Source organism: Cryptotermes secundus, unplaced genomic scaffold (assembly GCF_002891405.2).
Source record: "Cryptotermes secundus unplaced genomic scaffold, Csec_1.0 scaffold599, whole genome shotgun sequence".
Classification (NCBI taxonomy): domain Eukaryota; kingdom Metazoa; phylum Arthropoda; class Insecta; order Blattodea; family Kalotermitidae; genus Cryptotermes; species Cryptotermes secundus.
In genome coordinates this window covers 1,785,526-1,811,615 of record NW_019730109.1, presented here as the reverse complement: position 1 = coordinate 1,811,615, position 26,090 = coordinate 1,785,526, and the positions used below count along the sequence as shown (strand labels likewise).

Here is a 26,090-nt window from a genome sequence, read left to right as displayed (position 1 = left end):
TTTCATTCCTGAATTTCTCTGATATCGTGGGAAAGTTCGATGTGTCTGCCCACCCTCACGTTCTCTACTTGCTGACGTGACTGTCCTGGAAGAATACAATGGCGGGCTGCAAGAGGAGCGTGGGTTGTATGCGAAAACAAGGGTGTGGGGTGGGACTGCGTGAATAGTGCAAGAGGACGCGGCAGGTTGTTAACTGCATTCCTTTCCTAGAATCTCGTCTAACAGGACCTCACATTGTCTACTTACCCTATAGTGTTCCTGCCTAAACCCAGAGAAGTGCAGTAGCAAAAACATGGCAATGAAAGGGAAAGTTTTAAGCACTGAAGAGAAAGTTAAAGTGATTCATGAAATATTGTGTGTATTGTAAGTGAAAAGCACTGTAATACGTCTTTGATATTACACATTTGGGCAATTCCACGTTAATATTACGTTAGTTTGTACTTAACTATGTATTTCACTAAAAAATGCAACATTTTAACTCGGTTTTTGGTAGATTTTTACGTGACTAACATAAGGCTACTGTGGAAGTGCCCATTTCGGTTACAACGACATTCGTTTATAACGACACTATTTTTAGGTCCCTTTGATGACGTTATAACCAAGTTCTACTGTATATAGTGTCACATACCAGAAGACAGTTATCTGAATAGTCACTGCTGTTAATATCACAACATATTTCAGTCACATGAGACCATCCTCAGGAGTTGTCTGTTGTCACACTGTTCTGCTTCTCATTTTGATATAAAATGCTTCTAAAATATTTTGTTTTAAGTTATTTTTAGATTATCAAGCAGAACAGCACGACAAGAGAACAGCAGGTTCCTTTAATCCAACATCCTAAACACCTGATAATGGTCAGTTAGACCAAAACATGCAGTGTTGCATTATGAGAAGAGATGAAGATGTTGAAGTATTAATATTAATATATCGACAAAGTTTCACAAACACAGCAAGGAGTGAGAACACAAAGTTAGAATGCACATTGCAACAGGATGCTGCAGTATAACATTAAGGATTTAAAATTGGAGTCATAAATTTCTATAAAATATTACAATCAACATTATGTTAAAATTCATAAATGTAGGTCATCACTGCATTCTGCGATTAACAGCACAAGAAATAAACCAGATATACTTAAATGACTGATTTCCATCTCATTCTAATATCAACAGTATATCAGAAAAATGAACCCTATCAAAATAGAGATTTTTCATGACTTTTAGTATTAAGACTAAAGAGGGTGAAAGAATCATAAAATAAACCAAGCAACATATTTGCATCTACATATACATAGTTAAGTGTTCAAACATGTATTTTTAAAATGATCTTCCAAAGTTACAGTATAAAGGAAACCATTATTTCTTTATATTACATCATTCTCATTTCCTTAATTTTACATTTATTTTAGGCAGTCCCTTAAAAAGTGTAAAAATCGAAGTTTAACTGTAATCACAGTTTAAAGTGAATAAGACATATTATGTAAACACCAACTGGAACGTAATCTGACAATTTATAATATACATTAGTACATGGTTAGTCATTGTACGAACCTTTCCTTGCTATTACTTGAGGTGGTGTGAGGTGGAAACATAACATATTGTATAACACATGGACGCAAACTGTTCTTCCATTTCTCATACTCCAAATGACATTCATCCATACCGTCCTCAAAACGTTTGGCATCACAGTCTGTCTCACCCTGAAATTAATTATAGTTAAGTGGTACAAAGCACTCCAACATAGCTGTTTGTGGTATAAGAAAGTTTAATGCAGGTTTTTGTTACAAGTCTGCTGCATTTTATTCTCTACAGCTAAATTCCCATTTTTTATAAATTGGCTGATAATCAATGAATATTCTTAAAGTTATGTTATTGATGCAATATAATAAGGTGAATAAATAAAACACATTCTTAAAAATTCATTTCTGCCTTCCATTTTAGGAACCAGGATAGCACACTTGGCATAGTAACTGGCTACAAGCCGGACCTAGGGGTCAGAGTTTGATTCCCTATACGGTCAAGAATTTTCTTTTCTCCATGTTGTCCAGATTGGCTCTGGGGCTCACCCAGCCTCATATCCAATGGGTACTGGGGACTCTTTCCTTGGGGGTAAGGCAGCCGGGGTGTGAAGCTGACCACTCACCTCCAACTACTGCTGAGGTCAAAAAACATGGATCTATACATCCACTCCCTCACACGTCTTCATGGCACAGTGATTAATTAGTTAAGCACAGTGGCAACTTTACTTTTACCTTCCATTTTAGTAGTACTGTTGGCCAGTATCGTCCAGCAGTACAATTTTAAGCTTGGATTATGAGATGACATGATCAAATTGAATTTACTCTACCTGAGGAAGATAAATATCAGAACATATAACCTATCACTGTATGGTATGTAACTGGAAATTAAAGGTATCATTAACACAAACTTCTACAAGACTGTAATAGTACTGTATTTGTTTATATAAAATGCATAGGTTTTTAACCCCCTAAAAACTTCTGAAAAGAAGAAAGAACTGAAGAAACAGTTCCACATCATACTAAAGTTTGTGATTTGGGTAGTAAAGTGTGCAGTTTACTTTTGCTTAGTTTGCCGAATACCATAATTATCCCAGTCATTCAAAGTTAATGGGGAGGACACAGACACAGTGAAAGGTGCTTTATACTGTGGCATAATGACTGATGAAGCCAGTCATTGCTTGGTAACAACCTGGAAAAAGTTTCTGCGATGAGTAAACACATGAAAACTGATGTCTGAAGCAGGATAATTGGATTGCATTGATTGAATTACTGAACTGAAGACTGTATGGGATAGTTATACCACCATACCATAAAAATGGAACAAATGCTGGAACATCTACTGGCTGAAGTATGAGCCAGTCAAAAACAGATGACCACCAAAAGAGAAGCTGGAAGCCAGGATGAAGGCTGTCCAGGAGAAGAAAGAGACTGACCACGACAGAAGCCTGGTTACAAAAGATGGAGACCCATCAAGATGAAGGCCAAAGTAAAGGTCAGCCAAGAAAAGATGAAAGCCAAAATTAAAACAGACATCATTAACGGTGGCAGGCACATATGGCTGACAAACTCACCATCACCTGTGAGCCAGCTGTCTAGAAAATGTGGGAGCCTCGATGTCCCACAACCTTATGGGCCTCCATGGCCTGTTACAGGGATAGCTTTACCTTTTCATCTTACTTGGAAGAAATGAAGGCCATAGAGTCAGAGACCAGTCAAGAAATAATACAAGCCACAGCAGAGCCTCATAAATGGGCACCATGCATAAAAGCTAACACGCTTACTGCCCTAGATGACTGGGCTTCTGATGTTCTACAATGAGCCCCTAAAGAACAGATGTTGAAGAATAGGTGACAGACATGGCCAGACTGCAACAATAGCATAAGAGAACAATGCATGAAACAGCAGTTACTTCTGGGAAGCAAGAGAGTTGTCATGAGGCCTTCAGGCAAACCCTTGAGCTGCAAGGTGCAATGTTGGGAGTTGGATCTTCCATCATACTTCCGGGAAACGAGTGACAAAACACTGTGGAAGATCCAGCCCCTCCCAAACCAAAGATGAGGCTACCAACAACTTACATGCCAGCACTGAAGGAGCATCAGCTGCTTCTGGAAGTTCTGTCCCCACACACCAGAAGAAGAAATGGCAATATGCTTATGGGCTACTCTATATGAGCAGCCTTAAGGTGGAAACACTGTGACATGATGACAGAGTAAGACAGCCACTGCTGGGTAATGACTTGATGACGAAGTTTCCAGTATGAGTAAACACACGATATTATTTTTAAAACTTCACTCAGATGAGAAGTCAAGTTATTTTGGAGGCTCAAAGTTGCAGTAAGTGCACATCTGGTGACAATTTCAGTTTGAAAATTGTGCACCTGCATAATCTACCTCACTTATTATACTACATAAATGGAAAACACTACTTCTACACATACCTTCATCTGCACTTCTAAAACCATGTTGATGATTCCAGCTGTAGAATGAGCAAAGCTGAATCCCTCCTGCAAACGCATTCTGAAACAGAGGCAGTGATACCCATTCAAGATGTTTCCCTTGCCTTAAATGCTAAAATAACATGGTTCCAAAACATTTTTCATATACATTCTTAGATCAGGGACATGATGTGCTAGTGGTATTTTAGTACATTCTGTGGCTCTGAAAAGGGCCATATGACAAAAATTTCTCCTTGCCCTTTGTCACAAAAGACAACACATTGTTTTTTAGATCAATCTCCCATGTTCCTTCTTTCTCCTTCCCACAGCAGACCACCAGCAATTTCTCTGCCACTTTTCACACTCCTCAACCCACAGAGGAGAGGTTTGTGCAATATTATGCCTGGAGACCATTTGGATGGGTGATTGCTTGTGAACATCAGGTAATAATGTATTTTTGGTGAATTTCATGGCTCTGACAATGCCTACATTGTTATATGGAATGTCTTTTCTAACTGCAAGAGCAGTTCTGCCTTTTCTTTCCAGGAAGTGGTCAGTATGACAAAAGTGATTATTTGGCATACAGAACCTCTCATGTTTTATTAAAGTCACTGGAGTTGAATGAGGTTTATGGTAAAGTCACCATTATTTGTGGCAGCCTACATGGCTCTCTCAGAGGCTCCTGTTCTGGTAGTGTGGCTCTGCACCAGGAGTCTCTGTGTCCATGTCAGTAGTTCTGAAAGGAGCAAAGAAGCTGCAAGTGAACACTACTTTTGGAGGCAGTTGACAGCTGCAGATGTTGGGATGGGTTGAGTTTCTTCTTGGCTGTTTGCGAAGTATTAATAGAGGAATGCCTCTTGCATCTCTTTAATTCCTGGAAGTTGTCACTCTGAGCTGTTGATTCCACTGAGGTTTGTTCACTACACCAGAGTGTTCTGCCTGTGCACTCACCTTCAGTTCCTTCAGAGCTAAGGTGTACATGCTGTAAAGAGCACTAAAAAGCAGCTTCTCATATAGACCTTAACAAAGATTGCTCTGTTCTCTTCTGAATTATTCACAATAGAGGTCTGCTAAAAGCTTTCCCCCACTTTAACAAGTGTGCATCTGACAAGATTCTAAATGTCACTGAATATTTTATATACTTTGTGCACTACAGAAACTGCTTCTGGGTAATGATTCATGATGGCATGACATTCAGATACCAGTGATGCTAGCTTCTGCGTCCAGAATTTCCAGAATCTTGATACTGGGACATTCACCATCTTTGTGTACATTGAAGTTCAATGCTAGTTTGATGTTTGCAGAGCACTTAGCATACCCCTGGCTGGGCAGCAATTTTCACCGACACCAGCTTTGCCAAACAAGAGTTGACTGTGAACACACTATGCAAAATGAAATCTGTAAAAACCACTCTGTCCAACACGCGTTTCATTCAAATCACTAAATCTGAATGAGACCTGGTGTAGGGGTTACCATGATCCACTCTCCTTTGACTCAATGACTGGCTCCCTCTACGATCCTCCTGTACTGGCTACTTAACGTCTCATTGATCCACATGGCCACAACTCTTGGCTGCTCACTCCTAACCACCACTCACCATCACAGGCTAGCACTCACCTCCCAGTCAGAACTCATCTGTTTCTGAGCCAATTAACAGGCTGCTCACTCCTAACCACCACTCACCATCACATGCTAGCACTCACTTCCCAGTCAGAACTCATTTGTTTCTAAGCCAATTAACAAACAGGTTTGGTCCCTGGTATATAGCATTGGCAATGACCAACAGAGAACACTACCTCCAACAGTTCCTCTATTGTTGCACATGTAACTGCTGTGGCAGTCATATGATTTGTTTGCCACAGAAATGTGTTTATAGAGCCAATGCCTAGCAATGGACATCTTCTCTTGTTCTGAAATTCTGGCTTTCAACCCTCCTTTCACAATATTAACACAGAGTTTATAAAATGATGTGGGTTTGGTAATATCTATTCTCTCTGGTTCAGTCAGAACAAAAAGTTGCGAAAATGTGCATACTAGTCAGCCATCCTTTTATCTGTATGTAAGAAATCAAGAACTATTTCTTTTTTTCTCAAAATCTGAAATTGGGAAGTCTTACTGACATTTAACACATTTAAATTTTGGTTAAGATAACAACAACAGGCACCTGATATGAAGATCAAAATGCATCTCATGTATAATTCACTAAATATTTATCAGAATGAAAATTGTTGCAAACAAAAGTAAGTAAAAGTGAATCATAGATTTTATGCCCAATATATTTTTCCATCAAAACTTACAGTTTTTCAGATAATTAAAAGGGATTTTATACTTTTTACAGACAATACCAAAGTGAACGCACCAAACCTGTTACATTACGCAAACATTTCTTAAGTTCTTTGAAGTGATTATCACGTAGAAATGAAAGTAACATAGAATAATTCAACATTTATGATGTCTCTTGTATTATCAAAACCAAGCAAGTTTAAATAACCTTTTGCACACATATCCTTCAGCCAATGCTTTTCAACCGCAAATCATAATAGCTTTGCACTTCAGTGCTAAGCATTTATGCCTCGGGTTAACTTAAATTCTCTATTTGGTATTCTCTCTAGTGTTAACTGAACCAAGAAGTTAATGATTTCCTAATTTACTTACATAACCTCTTATACTCAAAACTGTTGGTCAGTACTTCCTACCTAGGAACTGCAACAGTTCTCGGCATGTGTGCTAAGCACTTCTGCCTCAGGGTTGAATAAATTCTCTTTTAAGACATACATTTCTCAGTTGCTGAAATGTGGACTTTACTTTCCCAAACAAGACAAAGGCACAGGGTGTGGTTTCATGGTACATATATGGATGGCCAGTTACAAACAGCCTGCAACTAAAATGCATGCAAAAACATGAAGAACTGGAAGTGCAGCTCACCAAAAATTTGGATTATGACAAGTGCAATTAAAAAGTTCGTTTTTAGCACCCATAATCTACTAACTAAAAACTCACTTTGTAATGGTGGCCAACACACGTGCAATAGCTTCTTCTTCCACATCAGCTCCACTTTGAGCTGCCCACACCCAGCGTCGGTGATGTAAGTAACGTGACAATGTTGTAAGGAGACCACCACCTGCAGTCCGTGACTTGGTCTGACTTCCAGGTGCTAATGGTGTTGTGCCATCCGGAAATACAACAGTGCCAAAATCAGATGGCATCCGCTCATACCTCAAAAACAGAAGCCCCAAAATTACTAATAAATGTCTGCTTCATAACCGACACAATGTGATATATTTTTCTTTAGATCAGATTTTATATGTGTATTTTCTAATGTGACATATGTCCACACACACACACACACACAAAGTGAAATTCCAAATTAGTTTCCAAACTGAAGCACAGTATGTTCAGAATAAAGTTGACTGAAATTTGACAACACTGACCACAATGGATTTTGATGGGAGTCAGGTGAGTACTGTGTTAGTATGCCAAATTCTAAGTTAATCAGAGTTGATAAGTTTCTAAGCTCTCCAAGAAAGTCCTTTTAACAAAATCTGAAGGTCCCACTCAACTTATTTAAGATACATTCTTCTACTATACTCTGATACATGGGGGGCATGAGGTAGTGCAGTTGGTTGAGGCACTATGCTATAAGCCAGAAGGTCGCGGGTTCAATTTCTGATGAGGTCACTGAATTCTTCAGTTGACCTAATCTTTCCAGATGCACTATGGCCTTGGGGTTGACTCAGCCTCTAACAGAAATGAGTACTATGAATCCTTCTGGGTGTAAAGGCTGGCTGGCACGTAGGGCTGACAACTTCACTGCCACCTGTGAGCCAACTGTCTAGAAAATGTGCGAGCCTCAACATCTCACAACCCTATGGGCCACCATGGCCTATTACAGGGATAGCTTTACTTTTTTACCTTTACTCTGATCTATGCCTTAGTCTCTCAAGTAGTGTACTCTTCCATCTGTGAATGCATCTCATTCACCCCACACTTCTTACATGACACAGCAATGAATTCCAATTTTGCTCTTAATGACATGCTATTGAACCTGTGGAACATCATAATGTAGCATAGAATATATACCTAATGAGAATCTTCTCTATGGGCTTCTGAAGAAGAACACAACAGTTAACATCTGACCACTTTCTTGGTGGTTGTTGGGTTGGAGAAAGCTGTTGAGGTTGCTGCTTTGGCTGTTGTTGCAACTGTTCTTGCCGCTGTTGTTGATGTGATTTATATGCTGTAGACCGAAATTTAACACATGTGACCTTTCTTACAGAAGGTTCCTTTGCTGATGGCCGCTGTGGAAATGTCAGTTGAGCAATGTGGTCCTTCAGTTGCTGAACAGTCTGCAGGTAGGCAACAGAAGCAGTTACTGATATAATCTATATGATTAACATTACTGCATGCATGGATATAATACTGCAGTGTTGTGTATGTACATGTATGCACTGTTCTGTGGCACATATGAATATATACTGAAATATCTCTCTATGAAATTAATTTATATCAATGAACCCAACAACAAAAGCCCAGAATATGATGGGAAAGCTTTACTTCTTAATCCATCCATTAATTTGTGCATAAATACATCCCAAAAACAGTCACATTTTCCCATGTACTATGCTGTATTTGGATATGTGTATACAATTTAAAATATGCACAAAATTGTGATTGTCTTTACCTAAATAAATGACACATTTTTCTCATCATCTGAAAAAATAGTGGCCATCTTACATTTTCATACTTAGAGAACACCACATGGAAATAAATGTTTCTAGTCTGAGGGTAATGTCCTTATGATGGGTAAAGTAACTGTCTCATAGCATTTTTTCACAGTTAAAGATTATGTAATTGTGTTTTTTATTTTTTTTATTGCTAGTGGGGTGCAACTGTGGCCACTTCTGGCCTATTGTACCAACCCCAGATGATAGGTGAGGGTGACTGTTGAGCAACTGGAATGGAGGTTGGCAGGGGAAACCGAAGTACTCGGAGAAAACCTGCACCAGTGCCCCTTTGACCACCACAAATCCCACTTGACCAGAACCGGGATCGAACCTGGGCCACCGCAGTGGGAAGCCAGCGACTAACCGCTTGAGCTATGGCACGGCCATGTAACTGGGTTTACCATTAACTCTAATCATGACATCAGTCAGCTGAAGTCTGACAGCCAAAGCTTTAACGCAAGTACATATTACACAGGATTTACTTGTGTAAGAGAAAAAAATCAGAATGTTGTAGTATAAATCATAGGTGAATGTGTTTAAAAGACATTCTATATCTCACATATCAAAAGGTGTGTGTTGCAACTACAACATGAACTTCTTAAAATTAATGGTCATGAAGCAGACAGAAGAAACAAGTGTGCTGTGGCATAAATATTTGGCGTTATCAAAGATAATAACAGATGCTACAAGAAGCTGAAATTAAACTGTGCCAATTCCATGGGAGAAACATTTCAAGAATGCGAACAAGAATAATACAAAAATGCAGATGAACAAGTGCTTGAGAAACATAAATATGGGTTATAATAGCTCAGAAACTTCCCATGGACTATGTCAGGAAGCTAAATGAATACCAGTGGCATGCAATCTTTGATAGACCTACCAACTCCACAGTTCTAAATAAAGGTTCAAAATCTCTGGCGGCAAAAACTACTGGCTATGAAACCTTTAGAAAAATAATGGTCTCTGTAATAACTGATAGGAGGACCCTGAAATCCTTTATTATTCTAAAAGGAAAAATCTACCCAGTGGCATTATATTCAAATGCAGTGAGAAAGATTAGATAACCAAAGAACTAATGATTCAGTGTGGGAAGTGTGGGACATATGGCCAAATGCTCTCCTACAGAAGGGAGGAATCCTCGATTGGGAGACATTTTTTTTGGGATAGGTAACACCCAAGGTACAATCCAAAATTTCTCAACTTAACCTTTATCAGCTGGGCCATTTAAATTCCGGTAATGGCCGCGGGCTGGAGTTAATTTAAATGCCCGCCATTGTAGAGTAATAAAAATTGTAATCATGTTACTCAAAATGCTGTGATTTCTACAATTTTTGTGATAAACGAACGAAATAAACGCTACTTTTATCTAGAAAGAATACAGAATCAGATATTGTAATTTACAGATTTTACAATCTGTAAAAATTTTTACATTGATTCCAAAAAAAATTTTCCCCAATTTTGAGCGTCTTTCCACAAAAATGCATAAAGCTCCTGCACAAAACGTTTCTGCAGTATAAATGCATGCTGCTGACACACACTCTCTTACTATGTCTTATCTGGCAAGAGGAGAGGAAATTTATGTTTGTATTGCACATTCTCCAGTCACGTTGGACCTTTCTGTAAGNTATCTAGAAAGAATACAGAATCAGATATTGTAATTTACAGATTTTACAATCTGTAAAAATTTTTACATTGATTCCAAAAAAAATTTTCCCCAATTTTGAGCGTCTTTCCACAAAAATGCATAAAGCTCCTGCACAAAACGTTTCTGCAGTATAAATGCATGCTGCTGACACACACTCTCTTACTATGTCTTATCTGGCAAGAGGAGAGGAAATTTATGTTTGTATTGCACATTCTCCAGTCACGTTGGACCTTTCTGTAAGCACGAGTGTGGGCGAAGTCTTATCGTACTTTGTCCTTATGAAACTCTGCTTGTTTATATCTCGGACTAAACACACAGAGGTACTGTTCTTGGAATATCCCTTCAATACCCCTTGCATCCTGGTCCCATCAGAATCGACTGTACCGCACTCTAAATGGTGTGATTTACGAGCAGCCTCTCAATTTCGGCTTCTTCCATGCGAAATGGGGCCATGGTACATAGTTGAAATTGCGATGTTTTATAAGCGTTAAGAATAGAGGAGACCACTCACCATCACTGGCCTACTTCCTGCTAATACGAGACTGATGCTGCATGTGTGCGCTTCGCGTGGAAAACAGAGTTACATACAGACAAAGTGCATGAATTGCGACGTCAGACTCTGCATTCAGTTACATGCAACATTCAGTTAGATGGTGCAGGAGCGAAGACAGTCTACTTCTAAAACTGGTGTCCAAAAATAATGTAAGTAGAACAAGAATTTCTATCTTAAAATTAGATTTTAAAACACTGTGCGCATGCGTGGATTGCGAGTCACCATACAGTGTCGTTCGGCCACTCGGCTTTACTTTAAAGGTCCCCATACGGTGTCTTTCGGCTCATAAAAGTTAATACAGACTTGGTAAATATATGAGTACCTGGAGGTGTAATCTCACCTCCAGAATTTTTGTGTGGAAGTAAAACTATTCAGGGATCAATGGCAACAAGTCTGTGTAGAATGGTTACTATACAGAAACTTGCCACTAAATTTAACAGGACACAACTTATGAGGGGCATTCAAGTTCTAAGGTCTCTGATTTTTTTTTCTCAGGACTGGGAGCAGATAGACACATGCGGTTTAGTTTAAAATACGTGGGCACTCTTTGTGAATGCATAACAGAGATGGCAGCACTGTACGGCACACAGATTTCTAGTGGTGGCGGCGAGAGTGAGGAGTGTTCTTGATACCTAAAATGGTGACGTTTTCGTTACAAGAACAGCGAGTAATCGTTTGTTTTCTCCATTTGCGTGGTGCAACACCCATTGAAATTCATTGCCAGTTGAGTGAGACATGTGGTGATGGTGTCATGAATGTGAAAAATGTGCGTTCGTGGGTGCGACAGTTCAAAGAAGGCCAAATGTCATGTGACAATGAACCAAAAACAATCTTGGCCCCGCACCAGCCAGTCTGACAACATGGTCAAGCGAGTTGAGAAAGTTGTTTTGGAGGATCGCCGATTGAGGGTGGAAAACATCGCCTCCAAAGTTGGCATTTCCATGGGATCTGTGCACATAATCCTGCATGAAGACCTGCGAATGTGGAAAGTGTCCTCCAGGTGTGTGCCACGAATGCTGGCAGATGACCACAAGGCTGCGAGCATGGCAATTTGCCAGGCGATGTTGACATGTGATGAAGGCATGAATGGGACTTTCTTTTCATCAATTGTGGCAATGGATGAGACATGGATGCCGTTTTTCAATCCTGACATGAAGCGCCAGTCAGCTCAATGGAAGCACACAGACTCACCGCCACCAAAAAATTTCGGGTAAGCGCCAGAGCTGAAAAAATAATGGTGGCCAGATGACGCACCAGAGCACTGGGTGTATGTGATGCAGCAATTTCTTTGTGAAAACAACCTCGAAGTGGTTTCTCATGCTCCCTACTCACCTGGCCTGGCTCCTAGCGATTTTTTGGCTTTTCCCAACAATGAAAGACACTCTCCGTGGTCGCACATTCACCAGTTGTGCCACTATTGCATCAGTGATTTTCCAGTGGTCAAAACAGACTCCTACAGAAGCGTTCACAGCGGCCATGGAATAATGGTGTCAACGTTGTGAAAAATGTGTATGGCTGCAGGGAGATTACATTGAAAAGTGACAGAAGTTTCAAATTTTTTGTATGATTATTGTGTGAGAAAAAATCTGAGACCTTAGAACTTGAACGCACAACGTACATATAGAGTCTGTCTGCATTAAGTCTGTTGGACATAACCTCAAAGTTTCATGCTATTACCATCTGTAACTGTTGATCTACAGACATTTAAAATACTGTGACATAATGCCTGAAAGCTGGAATAGTGCAGACAGAGTAGATGTTCACTGCTAGGCAACATCTCGGTAAACAGGTTCCCGCGCCAAAGAATAGGCAAGCAACAACTGAGGTACTGTTGGGCTATAACAATGGAAATGGTGCTTTCCGTTGGGGCCGACCAGAGGCTGTATAATGAGGATCCCAGGCCAGCTGAGAGATTAACTAAGGGAGTCTCTTAAGACAGCAGTCAAAGATGATTGTGAAGAGATAGCAATGAGTCAGTTGTTAGCATGTGATTTAAAGACTTTAGTGAGACTGTTATAGATCCATTGCCAGGATATGACTAGTAAAGACTGAGAAGACCTGGCATGTCCTAGTTATCTGTAGTGTGGAAATCAGCAATAGTGTTATAATTACTTCTTGTTATGAGTTGAGTGTATAAGTGCAATAGATCCAATTATCCAATCCAAAACCTTATCTTCAGCACTAGTTCTCAACCTTAGTGAGATCATGGCCCAATAAATTCTATGCTTATAAGATGAGGGCCCTGTATAACTGATGCCAGGACCCGATACCAGGCAGCAGTCCAGCGGTTGAGAAACACTGGTCTATAGTCAGCCCTAAATCATGATAATATAATGAAGACCTATTTTCACACTAAAGTTCACATGCTACAATGGTTCAAAAATTCTAAGTGGATGCCATGTTGTTATTTTACATTCTACGAAAAGATACCTTAAAAAAACCTGAACATTTTGCAAAAGATCCATGACAATACACCATTCAGGACCCTAAAGTACGTGGTAGTAGTGTCACCCCTGCTCAAATTAGCATGTCTGCCACGTTGTTATTATTGACTGTAGGAAATTATGGTCTCCTCTGTCATAATGCTATTGTAGCAGTGACCATGCCCAACACTGCAGTCACTGCATGCAGCAAATCACACAGTTTTACTGCATTAGCAGAACAATATCTTTAATTTTCTTAAAGAGCCACATGAAATGCTTCCCTAATGAAAAGTGCTGTAAAAAATTGGATCATAATATCTTCAGGTGTGCCCTCTGAGTGAACTGTCTTAGAAGTTAGTGCCACGTTTCAAAAGCCCTTTGTCTTTCTAAAGTATACTTCAAGGAACAGACCTCACTGAATTAATGCTACAAGTTCATCATGATGGTGATGATGTCATAATACAGTATACTTCAAACTGATGAATCACCTTGTAACGCAGATATCCTGGAGTACCACTTAGGAAAGCAACATTTATCACAACACAGGGAGGTTTTGAAGTAACCCGAATGATATAAAAGGAAGTTGGAGGTTTCTCAGCATCCCTGTAACAAAATTATACATATATTTCTGTAGAGATTTACAGACAAGGCAGAAAGATTAGTTATTTATACATTTATTGAAGAATTAAAATTCCAAGTCTCACTATGAAATTCTATCTTAAACTTATACAGACAGAACAGTGCAAGGGTTAATCCATGGTGCTTTGCCAGTACCAGTTTTCAATTATTCCTCATCATTCAACATGGAGGGAAGGTAGCCTTTCTATATCATTACCTAGCTTATGGTAATTGTATGCTATCAAAGTAATTTCCTTGTGTTTTCATCCTTTGAGTTTCAAGATAATGGCAGTTCGAAAGAGCCACAGGGCAGATTTAAAAGCTACTCCATGTAGAGCAACAGGACATTTTAATGCCTATACAAGAAGTTAACGGAAGGCAGTGAAGTTGTTATAAAATTCAAATACACACAGAACATGTAGACAATTCTGAAAACTGCAATATCCAAAAATCATTCCATTACTCTACTATACTCACTACATATGTGGAACTGCAACCAAATGCAGCCTCACAAATATCAATCTTGCCAAACTAGACAGCATCTCATGCTAGAAGACTGCCATAAGAACTTCATATCTTAATAAAAGGAATTCAAGGAAATCAACTTCAGTGATCAATCTCCTAAATTGGATTTGAGGTTCTCATGATGGCCATGAAGAACAAGGCCTTATAAGTTGCAACACCCTGTAGTCTGAAGAGAGGATGACTTTCAAAGGAATATATTGCCCACATCTTCAGAATTTGGATGTCTCTGAACTACACGTATTATAATCCAGAAGACCATACTCAACCTCCTAAATTATCTCACATGTGAACTGAGGGTTAAAATCTTTACATAAAAACATTTGCTATGAGTATCTGAGGTTCTTACAGCAGTGATTATGAACAGCTATGTCTTCTGGGATATAATGTGACAGACCTCTTCAATTGCTGTGAGATTTAGGAATATGAAAAGGTTATTTTTTATTGATTCCATTGAAATTGTGTTTGCAGGAGTAGCATATTTCCTGACATTAACCTAGAACTGCTTAAAATCACAGAAGCTCACAGAATAGCTCCATAAGATAAAACTAGGCACAAGTGTCTTTACTGTAAGCATTAATACTTAAACATGAACTACCGTGACTACATACCCATAGATCAGTTTCACGTAAGAGTGATTCTCTATGAGTACAAATGTACTCCAGTCTTTCAGCAAGGAATAGAGAGCAGCAGCAGCTTGGCGACATTGTATGACTTGAAAACGGCCACTAGAATTAGGTACATGTAAGTGTCGGGGTAGAGGCCGGTCATGCTGTAAGACAAGTCCTATTCGGTGAGTATGCAACCATTTTTTCCACACAGAAGGTTCCAGAAGACATATAGGCTTCCAAAATTGGGCAAACTGCAGGCATGTTGAGTCACTAAAACAATAAAATATTAATAATTACTGAAGTTATTAACATCATGCAGTTTCACCAAAGAAAGGATAATATGAGGGCTATTCAGAAAGTAACCTCCATTTATTTTAGACAACTAACACAGGTGTGGGGGAGATCTTGATCACTGCCTTGTAAACCATCACATAACTGGTCATATAGTGTTTGTTCTTGTCTCTACACAGTGAGTTATGATGTGTCCTGTGGTTAACAATCCCACCAGCTGTGAAAAGCCATTGTGAATTATTTGCAGCAATTTACAACTAAAAAGTAATTAATGAAGAAACTGCGAGACAATAGTGTGGAATGTTCAAAGATGAGTGGGCAAACAAATGTTCATGATGGAGAGCAAAGTGGTCAACCAGTCATCTGTGGGGAGTGATGATCTTCTTCAAAGTGTTGAGCAAAATTATGTGAAAGACAGCACAATTTCAGAACATTACTGTGAATTTACACAAATTTCACACACTTTTCTCTACAAGATTATCATAGCTTGAGTTACCACAAGTTTTGCACAAGATGAGTTCTAAAAATGTTCATGGGTGTGCATAAAATGCAGACATTTGGTTTTGACATTTTTAGAGCGATATCACAAAGATGCAATGAATTTCTCCATCATATCATATGAGTAACAGGTGATGAAACCTGGGTTTCATTTGCGAATATTGAAACCAAAGCACAGTCAAAGCAGTGGATGCACATACATTCAGCAAACAAGTAAAAAAAGTTTAAACAAACGTTGTTTGCCAAAAGACTGATGGCAGCTATTTTCTGGGACAGGACAGGAAAGGAGTGCTTATGGTGGAATTCATGCAACAAGGGGACACATCATCTGAAGTGTATCATGAAATACTGAAAGAACTGCATAGGGCCATTCAGAACAAAAAGTATGTAATGGTGATATGCAGTGTAGTGCACCTCCATGACAATGTGTATCTGCATACAAATGTTCACACTCAAGCACTGCTGGATCATTTCAACTGGCAGTTGTTTGACCACCCTTCTTACAGACCTGATCTTGCTCTGAGTGATGACAACCTATTCGCCTACCCGAGGAACTGGTTGCAATCACAATGCTTCAACAATAATGAGGAGTTGATGGAAGTTGTCAAAACATCACTGAGCTCAAAGGTGGCCCGCATCGCATATAAAAACTTATTCCCTGATATAACAAATTCCTCAATTCCAGCAGTGACTATGTTGAGATGTAGCTTACGTATGTACATATCTTTTGTATATAATAAAATGCTTTTTTTCTCATTGCTTGTTTTGTTAGCAGCTCCCAGCAGGTTACTTTCCTAATAGCCCTCACATGTTAGCATGTACAAAGTGGAACACATATCATGAACTATGCCGAATTTTATCATTTCTTTTTTCCAGGAAAGAATAATGGCAAGAAAAATATTATAAGATGAACGAGTCACTGCAATGAATGGTGTGCCATGTGCTGCACACCTATCAGCTGTCAAAGAATTTAACAGGTGGAATACATGCCAGCCTCCAATTGATTAATGAACTACTGGAAAATCAGTCAGTCACTTTAAAGAAACTGGAAGTAATGGTGATCATCCTTGAAGTGGAAGACCAAAAAACATGGAGAAGTTACTGTACAATAACAGTGAAAGGTTATATGAACTTCTATTTGGAGTATTCTCAAAGTGCACAATTTTTATTTGTGCAAAGTTCATCTTCTTTAGGATCTCCATAGTGATGGTAGGGATCACCAAAGAGAGTTTCATGAGTGGTTCCTTCAAGACAAAAATCAATTACTCTTGTCCAGTAATGAAGACATATTTTATTTAAATCATCACATCAACTGATATTACTGTCACTTGGAATATGACAATAACCTTTGAAGCTGGTTCTTAAATCAATACTAATTTAGCCTCTCAAAGTGGCATTTAAATACCTGTGTGGCATCATGTTCACATGATGTTCGAAACTGTCCAACAGAATTAAATAAATGTTTGTGGAAAAATTAATAACAGTATGAGCTTCATCATGCTACCACTGATTTCTTTATTAGCTGAACCATGTCTGGAATGAAAGGAAGCAGCAATGTTTGTTGAGCGATTGACAACTGATAAAAAAAAGTCCTGCCTCACATAGCAATTCAAAGCTGAAGAAATAGATGACAGGAAGCATCATGGTCCACAGAACACATTGAAATTCATCCACTTTCAATACACAAGGGTCATACTGAAAGTCATGAGCAACAATTTTTTGTAAAGTAACATGCTTTATTATTGACANGCCAGATCAGGGCTATAGGAGGGGGGGGGAAGAACTTCCCACCCCATCTTTGCAATTGCTTCCGATGTGACCTTTGTGGTCTTCGGTCAATAACTGCGGAACCCAACGAGTACAAACTTTCCTATAGCCCAAGCTTTCAATCATCTCCTGTACTGCACTGTGCCCTATTCCAAGTTTTTGGGCTACTGTGTCCTCAGTCACATGCCTGTCATATTGAATGATCTCAACCATTCTTTCCTTGTTGCGTTCAGTTGAGGCTGTTCGAGGACGACCGCTCCAAGGCTCATCTTCGATGCTGGTGTTCCCATCTCTGAACACTGCTCATACCCATGCACATGCTTCCATAAGCACGCTGCATTCAGAAAGCAATGTGTCAGTGTCTTCGGATGGCTGGAACAGAATTTTACAGAAGGGGAATTTTCAAACTCCCAGAATGCTGGGAGAAATGTGTACAAAGAACTGGTGATTATGTGGAAAAATAAAGAAAGGTCTGTAGATTGAGGTGGTGTATTTGGTTTGTCAATAATAAAGTATGTTACTTTACAAAAAATTGTTGCTCATGACTTTCAGTATGACCTACGTATCTCAACATACAGCTCCTCTAAATATATGATTAAGATGCTGCAGACCATATATGTAAGTGCATATAACTGCTCTGTGGCAGAGTAGAGAGCAACATATACAGCTATGTGATCCAGCTTGAGGGATTAACCGTCACCAGATTGAAGCCACTTGTGCAAGGTGATCATCAGATTATAGCATAATCCAGATTCTGCAGAGATGAAATCATTAGCTCCTGTTTCTCTGAGCTTATGCTAATCTGTCAGTTCCTTAGGTAACTTAACAATACACCACAACAGGATACTCTGATACAGAATTATATGGAGATTGAATTTCATTAATTTTTATTTCTCCACTGAAATATGAAATTAAAACATAAATGATATATAAATCATTAATATTTAAAGCAAACAATTTCACATTACATCAACTCATAAGCTGCAACTTAGTGTATCACTCTCACAAGCCAAAGATGGTTCACGAGTTGCAGTTTGAAAAATTGTGTCCTGAACTATATTATTAATCAATCAACATATTCAAGTAAATATACAGGAGCCATACATGTGAACTGGAATGTAAGGAGTAAAACTGAAAAATTCATAACACCTATACCGTCTACAATTCCTTCTTAAGGATAAAAGAGGTTCTTACCTTGCAGAGAGTACTGGAATTGAAGAGTTTGCAGGCAGGTAGAATACTGGCATCCCACTACGTATGCTCTCAGGAATGGTGTAAGTTGCAGGACTGCTAGGGAAAGAACTGAGCTGCACTAGCAACTGATCTGATCTACTCAGATTTTTCAGAGTGGTCCAAAAGCGGGACACAACAGCCTGACGGTATTGAGACTTGAATGGTTTTTTCAGCAGGCATGTAATGTCATGAAGAAATTCATATGGGGCTAGAAAAATAAAGAAAGGCACATTGTAATTTATATAAAGATCTGCCTACAAACTCAATGACTGAGAAACAAGACTAGCATTATAATGGTTTCTCTCCTCGCTGTCAATGTGGCCATGCATTAAGAGCCACTTTATAACAGAACTTCTGGTGATGAGCCTCACTTTGGGCACACGCTTTGTAACTGAACTACTTTCAGAGTCTTATCTGATATTATATTTCAGCATTCTGTTGCACTGAAGCATTGCTCGCGCAGTTTTTCTTCTGTCTATAATGCAACACACTTTTTATTTTATATGACACCAAACTTACATTCAACTCACTAATATGTCAGTTAAAATGTTCTTAAATGTCTTATTTGATGTTGATGATGCACCTATCACTCACACTTATGCACTCTATTAACACTCTTGAGGGTTGATCAATCTCTGTCTTCCTAGATCCTTCAGCACCAGATGGCAGGACTAGAGGACAGGAGTTATTCGTATGTGCCAGTAAACAAGATATGCTTACAAAAGTCAGGGCGTCTGGAGTGAAAGGGAACAGGTCAAGGCTGATAATCAGTGAGATAGAGATGACATTCCTTCTCAGAGCTTAATGAGCCTTGTTTCAACAAGACAGTAGGACACAATCATTACAATTACAACACAAATCACTATATAATAGTTACAAATATGAGTAACTGTCAAGTTTTATTACATTCACTGATGGAACCACAAATATATCTCACACTGCAGCACAAGTTTCACTTTAATGTTATAGGTCAACAATGATTACACTTGTAAGTTTTGAGGTTTTCGCGGCGATGACAATGAAGAAAGTCGTCTTCTGGGTTTAGGCACCGTGTATTCTTCGTTTTGGCCGATGTTCCTCCGAAACGTCGGCCAAAACGAAGAATACACAGTGCCTAAACCCAGAAGACGACTTTCTTCAATGATTACACTTGTTGCTACTTTATTATACTGTCAGTCCTTGTAGAATGACCCGTTCAGTTGAGTCTTAACAGTTACTTTCTACAAATGCGTACCCCAGACTGACACAGTTTTTGCATCTTTACCGCACTAGGATTTGATAAAGACACTTTCTGGAGGGATGCTGCTTGAAGTCACCAGTTCTGCAAGCCATCAATAATGACAAAGTTGCATCCGTTTTCTAACACTTTTAATATTATGATCTGGAACTTGTTAGCACACAAATTTGGAATTCAAGACTTAAACTGTGACTTTAATATGGCTTTCAACTTCAAATTTCTTTTACTTACTTTTATCTACTAAGCCCAAAAATACAATCTGTCTGTCAAACCCAGTACGAGGGGGTACCCAAAAGAAACCAAACTTATTTTTTTTAAACTTATTTATTCAAATTTTAAGCACAAACCTTCAATCCCCTTCAAAGTACTCTCCACTTACACTAATACACTTGTCTAGTCTTTTATTCCATTTTTCAAAACATTGTCTAAATTCATCTTTTGAGATGCTTGACAGCGCCTCCATCGTTTTTTCCTTTCATGTCTCTTTTCATTCGAGGAAAAAAAAAAGTCGCACGGGGCAAGGTCGGGTGAGTATGGAGGGTGAGGAACAGGGGTCATACCATTTTTGGTCAAGAACTGTCGTACAGACAGGGCTGTGTGAGCAGGGGCATTGTCATGATGGAAAAAGCAGTCACCCGACTGCCACAAATCAGGCCGCTGAGCTCCAAGTCACTCCCGACAGCTCCACAATTTCTTCAATGGTCCGTCGTCAATCTTCCTTGATGATTTCACGAATTTTTTCAACATTTTCATGTGTTCGGGCCATGGAAGGACGACCAGAACGAGGTTTGTCATCAATTGACATTTCACCATTTTTCAAATGGGAAAACCACTCAAACACTTGAGTTTTCCCCATAGCATCGTCCTTGTACGCCGTTTTTAACATTTCAAGAGTTTCTGTTCCACTTTTCCCGAGCAAAAAGCAGAATTTCACCGCCGCACGCTGTTCACAAAAATCAGCCATTGCAAAAACGACGATCACACAAAACAGTTGTCACTATAAACTCTGCCGAAACTAGTCCTTACCTTCTGAAGCAACGGTAGTCGGCTTATCGACTCAGGAATGTTAGCTCTATGCGCTCATAGCGGCAAAACGCGGTACTACAAAAGCTCTGCCCACAAAAAAATTAGCTCGGTTTCTTTTGGGTACCCCATCGTATGTATGGTGAAATTTCCAAGTGAGATACCTATAAAGTTTCAGTAGTCCATTTTTTCAAAACAGCTGGCATAATATCATTTACTTCGTGTAATATACGTGGGTTACTTCAAAAGTCATGGCAACATAATTAGTAAACCAGTAATGTTCTTCTAAGTTTCATTACTCAGTACAATTAATGTGAGACTGTATAATGTTTGGATTTTCAAGTTACTTTAACAGAAGACCATTCACAATATTTTAACCATAATCATCATCATCATCATCAGTAATCTGTCAAGACGACAGGTCCACAGTCTCTTTCAAAACAATTCCTCCACTTAATGCGATCTAGAGCTTTCTCCTTCAAATGACAGTATCCTCTTCTGTCCCCAAGGTCATCCAGCATCTTCTTACGTCTTCTTCCTCGTCTTCTTGTCACTTCTATCCGCCCATCTATCTTTCCTTCGATAGCTTCTTTTAGAAGGCAGTTTCTGCGTAAAACATGACCAATCCAATTAGCCTTCCGTTTTCTTATTTCATGTAGGATATTCCTCTGCTCACTGACTCTAATTAACACTTCTTCATTTCTCACATAATCGGTCCAACTGATCTTCTCCATTCTTCTCCAACACCACATTTCGAAACTTTCCAGATGTTTCTGATCTACTGACCTAAGTGTCCATGTTTCAGCCCCATACAGAGCTATGCTCCAAATGTAGCATTTCACTAGTTTCTTCCTCAAATTTAAGTCCAATTTGCTGGTAAAAAGATTCTTCTTCTTGCTAAATGCAGCTTTTGCCATGGCAATCCTGGATTTAATTTCACAAGTACACCTTCCATCATCTGTTAACAAGCTACCCAAATATTTAAAACATTTCACATTCTCCACTTGTTTTTGGTCTATCTTTATTGTGACTGGGGTTGGTTGTCTCGAAATTTTCATTACTTTTGTTTTCTCCACATTCATTTCCATGCCATAGCACCTTCCAATTTCAATTAGTCTATCAATCATGCCCTGTAGCACAGTTTCTTCCTTAGCCATTAACACAAGGTCATCTGCATATTTCACAGTTTGAATAATTTGCCCTCCTACTTTGAAGTCACCGAGCCCATCCAGAGCTTCCTTGGTAAGGCATTCGCTGTACAAGTTGAACAGAATTGGTGATAAACAGCATCCTTGTCGAACTCCTCTTCCAATCTGCACACTTCCTGTCTCCCCCCTGTCCAGTCGTACTCTAACTTTCTGATCCATGTACAATTTGCTAATCAATCTTCTTTCATGCCAATCGATACCTGTTTCTTTCAGGATCTGCATTAATTTGGTCCAGTTTACCCGGTCAAATGCCTTCTGCCAGTCTATGAAGCAAACACACAGTTCTTCATCTATCTCCAAAGTTCGTTCCGCTATAATTCTCATCATCCCAATTGCATCCCTGGTTCCTTTTCCTCTTCTAAATCCAAACTGATCTTCTCCAAGTACATCCTCTATTTTCCTTTCAATTCTTCTTTTAAGTATCTTTGCTATTATCTTTGCTGTATGTGCAATAAGACTTATTGTGCGATGGTCGCTGCATTTTGTAGCTTTTGTCTTTTTCTTTAAGGCAATCATTGTAACTTCTGTAAAGTCCTTGGGCCACTCTCCACTTTCATATATGGTGTTCATTAGTTTTGTCAGTGTTTTCAAACCACCTTCTCCCAGTAACTTGAGCACATCTCCAGGTACATCATCATCTCCTGTAGCCTTTCCCTTCCTCATTTCCTTGATAGCTTTTTCCACCTCACTTTGTAAAATATATGGTCCTTTCTCGTCTGTATCTACTTCTTCTTCCGGTTCAACTTCTAAGGTTTCTGGCCGATTAGGCCGATCATATAGTTCTGAAATATAATTTTCCCAAATTTTCAGCACTTGCCTCTGATCTACTATTCTATTCCCCTGGGAGTCTTCGATGCCAACATTTTGAATCCCATGATTCTCTTTCCATCCCAGTTCTTTTGTCTTCATGTACATCAAATCATAACCATAATATTATGACAAAAATAAAGGAACATTACTTGAAAGTCTGAGGAATTTCTGCTGGAAATATGGTAAAACGTTTTTTCAGAATGCATTTCAGTTTGATCCTAAGGAACTACATGGTGACCCCCCTAAATTTCACTGTGTTAACTGAAATTAGCTCATATAAAAGAGTCTTATTCCATAATTTATGACACATGGCAACAAATTTTACTAAGAAAAAGGACAAAAATACTGTACTTCAATTTTCCACATGAATACCAAATTAACTTCATTCTCAAAGCATTCTGACATTCAACCAAGTTCAAAACTATTAAGAAGAGATGGCCACATTAACTTCTCACATTTTAAGCTACATAAATGCAAAACAGAAACAAGGCCCAATGATGAAAACAATGAAACAATACATGTTGGATTTGAGGTTCTCAGAGCAGAGATTATAAAGAGTATGAGCTTCTGGGTTGTAACACCGTGTAGTTCAGTGTGTTTGCCATCTGCTTACTGATGGTTTCTTGCTTGGCTTACTCTTTGCCCCTGAAGACTGAGGTCATACATTACTCTAAAATATCAGCAGACTTCTACCAAATTACATAGCATTACAACCCAGAAAACTGTAATCCTCAATGAAATACAGTTATGCCACTTCAGAAAATAAAATCAGAAATGCTTGGACACATCTCTATTACAACTGTATATACACAAGAAAGAAATATGTAACTCACCCTCAATAGAAATGGAGTAGTGTATTACACCAGACCCAGAGTATACCCATGGACCCATGCCAGGACTCAAGGCACAAGAAATGGATACTGGACTAGAACCAGGACCTATATTATTGAAGGACAATGGTGGCCACTGACAGTTAACTGTGTAGTCAATATAGATGTGGTTCTTCCAGGGCAATATAAGGCCAACCTCCAGATGATTCTCCCGAATGTTAATGTTCTGAAACATATGGCATCTCCTGCTGAGTGATTCATCAAATTACTTTTTGTTTCACATAGTAAAATATCTTCTCAGTTACAACCAGTGTAGTGTGGTAGGTTAGGTACCAGTGCTTTGGAGGAACATACTATATATATAAGGTTAAAGTGAGTCAGATTGCAACTGATGTGAATGGAAGACATAGGACAGAGGGAGTGATGGCAAACCAGAGTCAGGGAGGGGTAAAAGAGACAAATCAAGTTCATAGCAACCACAGGCACTGAAAAGGACAACATCTCCAGGAAAGAAAGACTGAGGAGGACAGAACTACAAAACAACAGGAGGCCCTAAAAAGGACAATTATATTCTGTGACATGGAGAATGGAAGAGGCAGCCACTGCAGCAATGGCACAATAAACAGTGACACAACACATTAGCCCACACCGCACAACATAACCAATGGAAGTACTGCTGGAAACGGTGTTTTCTATGTGGTCTGTGCCAGTAGCTATGCTGTGCAACAACAGAAGAACTGTTGCAAACACAATTTTATGTTGGGTCAATTCCGAGGCTATATCATGCAGACCTAAGAGACAAGTGAGTCTTGTTGTGAGATACACACAGTCTCTGAGGACATGAGCCAGGTAGCATGGGAGCTGAGGGACCTAGGGCATTGGACGTGTTACCAGGTGACAAACAGTGAGGACACGGCAGATTGAGAAGACTCGTATGTGCTGTAGTGAACTGCAGAGTGTGTGAATTAGAGATGGCACTACAATACTTGTAGTTACAAGTTTTGAGAGTACAGTAAATCTTATTACCAATCCAAACCCCATCTATAGTCACTTTATCACATGCCAATTTGTACCCTTTAAAGAGCTATGGACATAGAAAATCTAATTTAAGCCTTCTTGCATCATTCCTCAAGGATTTAAATGATAGGCTTTGATGATTTGTTTAGGGACACAGCATCTTCCCTGGTAATGCTGTTGGAATGGATATCAATGAATCAAGAAATCTAGTTTAGAACAGAAACTATCCTGGTCACAAATAGATTTGGCTGGCTCTCAAGCCATCATGCAGAGAAGATTCTAGATCAGGGACTTTTATAGCAATGCTGGTTATACCTTCAGCTATGAAGGCAGGGAGATTCAAGCATATCAGGACTGCAAAAATCCTGCTGAGGAAAGTACCATTTCCTTTGGTGTGTAAAGGATGGTGTATCCCTAATGATACTGGGGCTTGTACACCATCCACAGTGAATGTAGGGCAGTTCACATTTGACCAGAAATTCCACTGAGACTATGGTCAAAGAGCACCACTGTAAAGTATGTTACTATCATCATCATCATCATCATCATCATCATCATCACCATCATAAGTCAGCCATAGGAGAAAAGAGCATTAATCTGAGCCATCATATCCTGATACCAGACAACAGTAACTAGGCAACAAGAAACCCAGATGCACAGGCCAATCATCTGAAGAAAAAAAAAATGCTACTATGCATCTTACTACCAACATAAACAGGGAATCCAATATCCCCCTAATCTGGTTGTGCAAGCCTCTCAATCACATCCTGAGAGAATGAAAGAAGGCTCTCCCATAGGACAAGCCTCAAGTTGGATGTCATATGCCCATGGCTCTTAGAACAGTCCTCTATTAATCCCTTTTTAAGGCCTGCTGCTTTTTTGTATCTCCTGTGCTGGAGGTGTTGCCTTTTCTAAGGCCTACATTTACCATGGGCCTGTTGTGAGTCTGTCTCCTCTCGCCCATCATTGACTCAGGCCACTCCTCTCCTCCACACTGTTTCTTTTCCTCATATCCTACATAACCTCACACTTTTTAAATTTAGCTCACTTCGCTACAGAAGATGGAGGCAGAAGCTACACTGGTGCAATAGACAGACTGCTAGCTAAGCAGCTCCATAAATATAGGC

General features: G+C 39.2%; 1 protein-coding gene across 1 annotated transcript in view; it reads right to left on the bottom strand.

Moving 5' to 3' along the window:
• LOC111866165 (KICSTOR complex protein SZT2) overlaps positions 1-26,090 on the bottom strand; it is a gene marked incomplete at its 3' end in the record, with an annotated part of 183,834 nt that overhangs the window by 130,842 nt on the left and 26,902 nt on the right. The window contains 8 exon segments of the mRNA XM_033752148.1: positions 1,551-1,699; positions 3,957-4,035; positions 6,954-7,169; positions 8,034-8,299; positions 13,787-13,901; positions 15,050-15,319; positions 18,800-19,046; positions 23,950-24,172. Coding sequence (XP_033608039.1) covers positions 1,551-1,699; positions 3,957-4,035; positions 6,954-7,169; positions 8,034-8,299; positions 13,787-13,901; positions 15,050-15,319; positions 18,800-19,046; positions 23,950-24,172 — 1,565 coding nt within the window.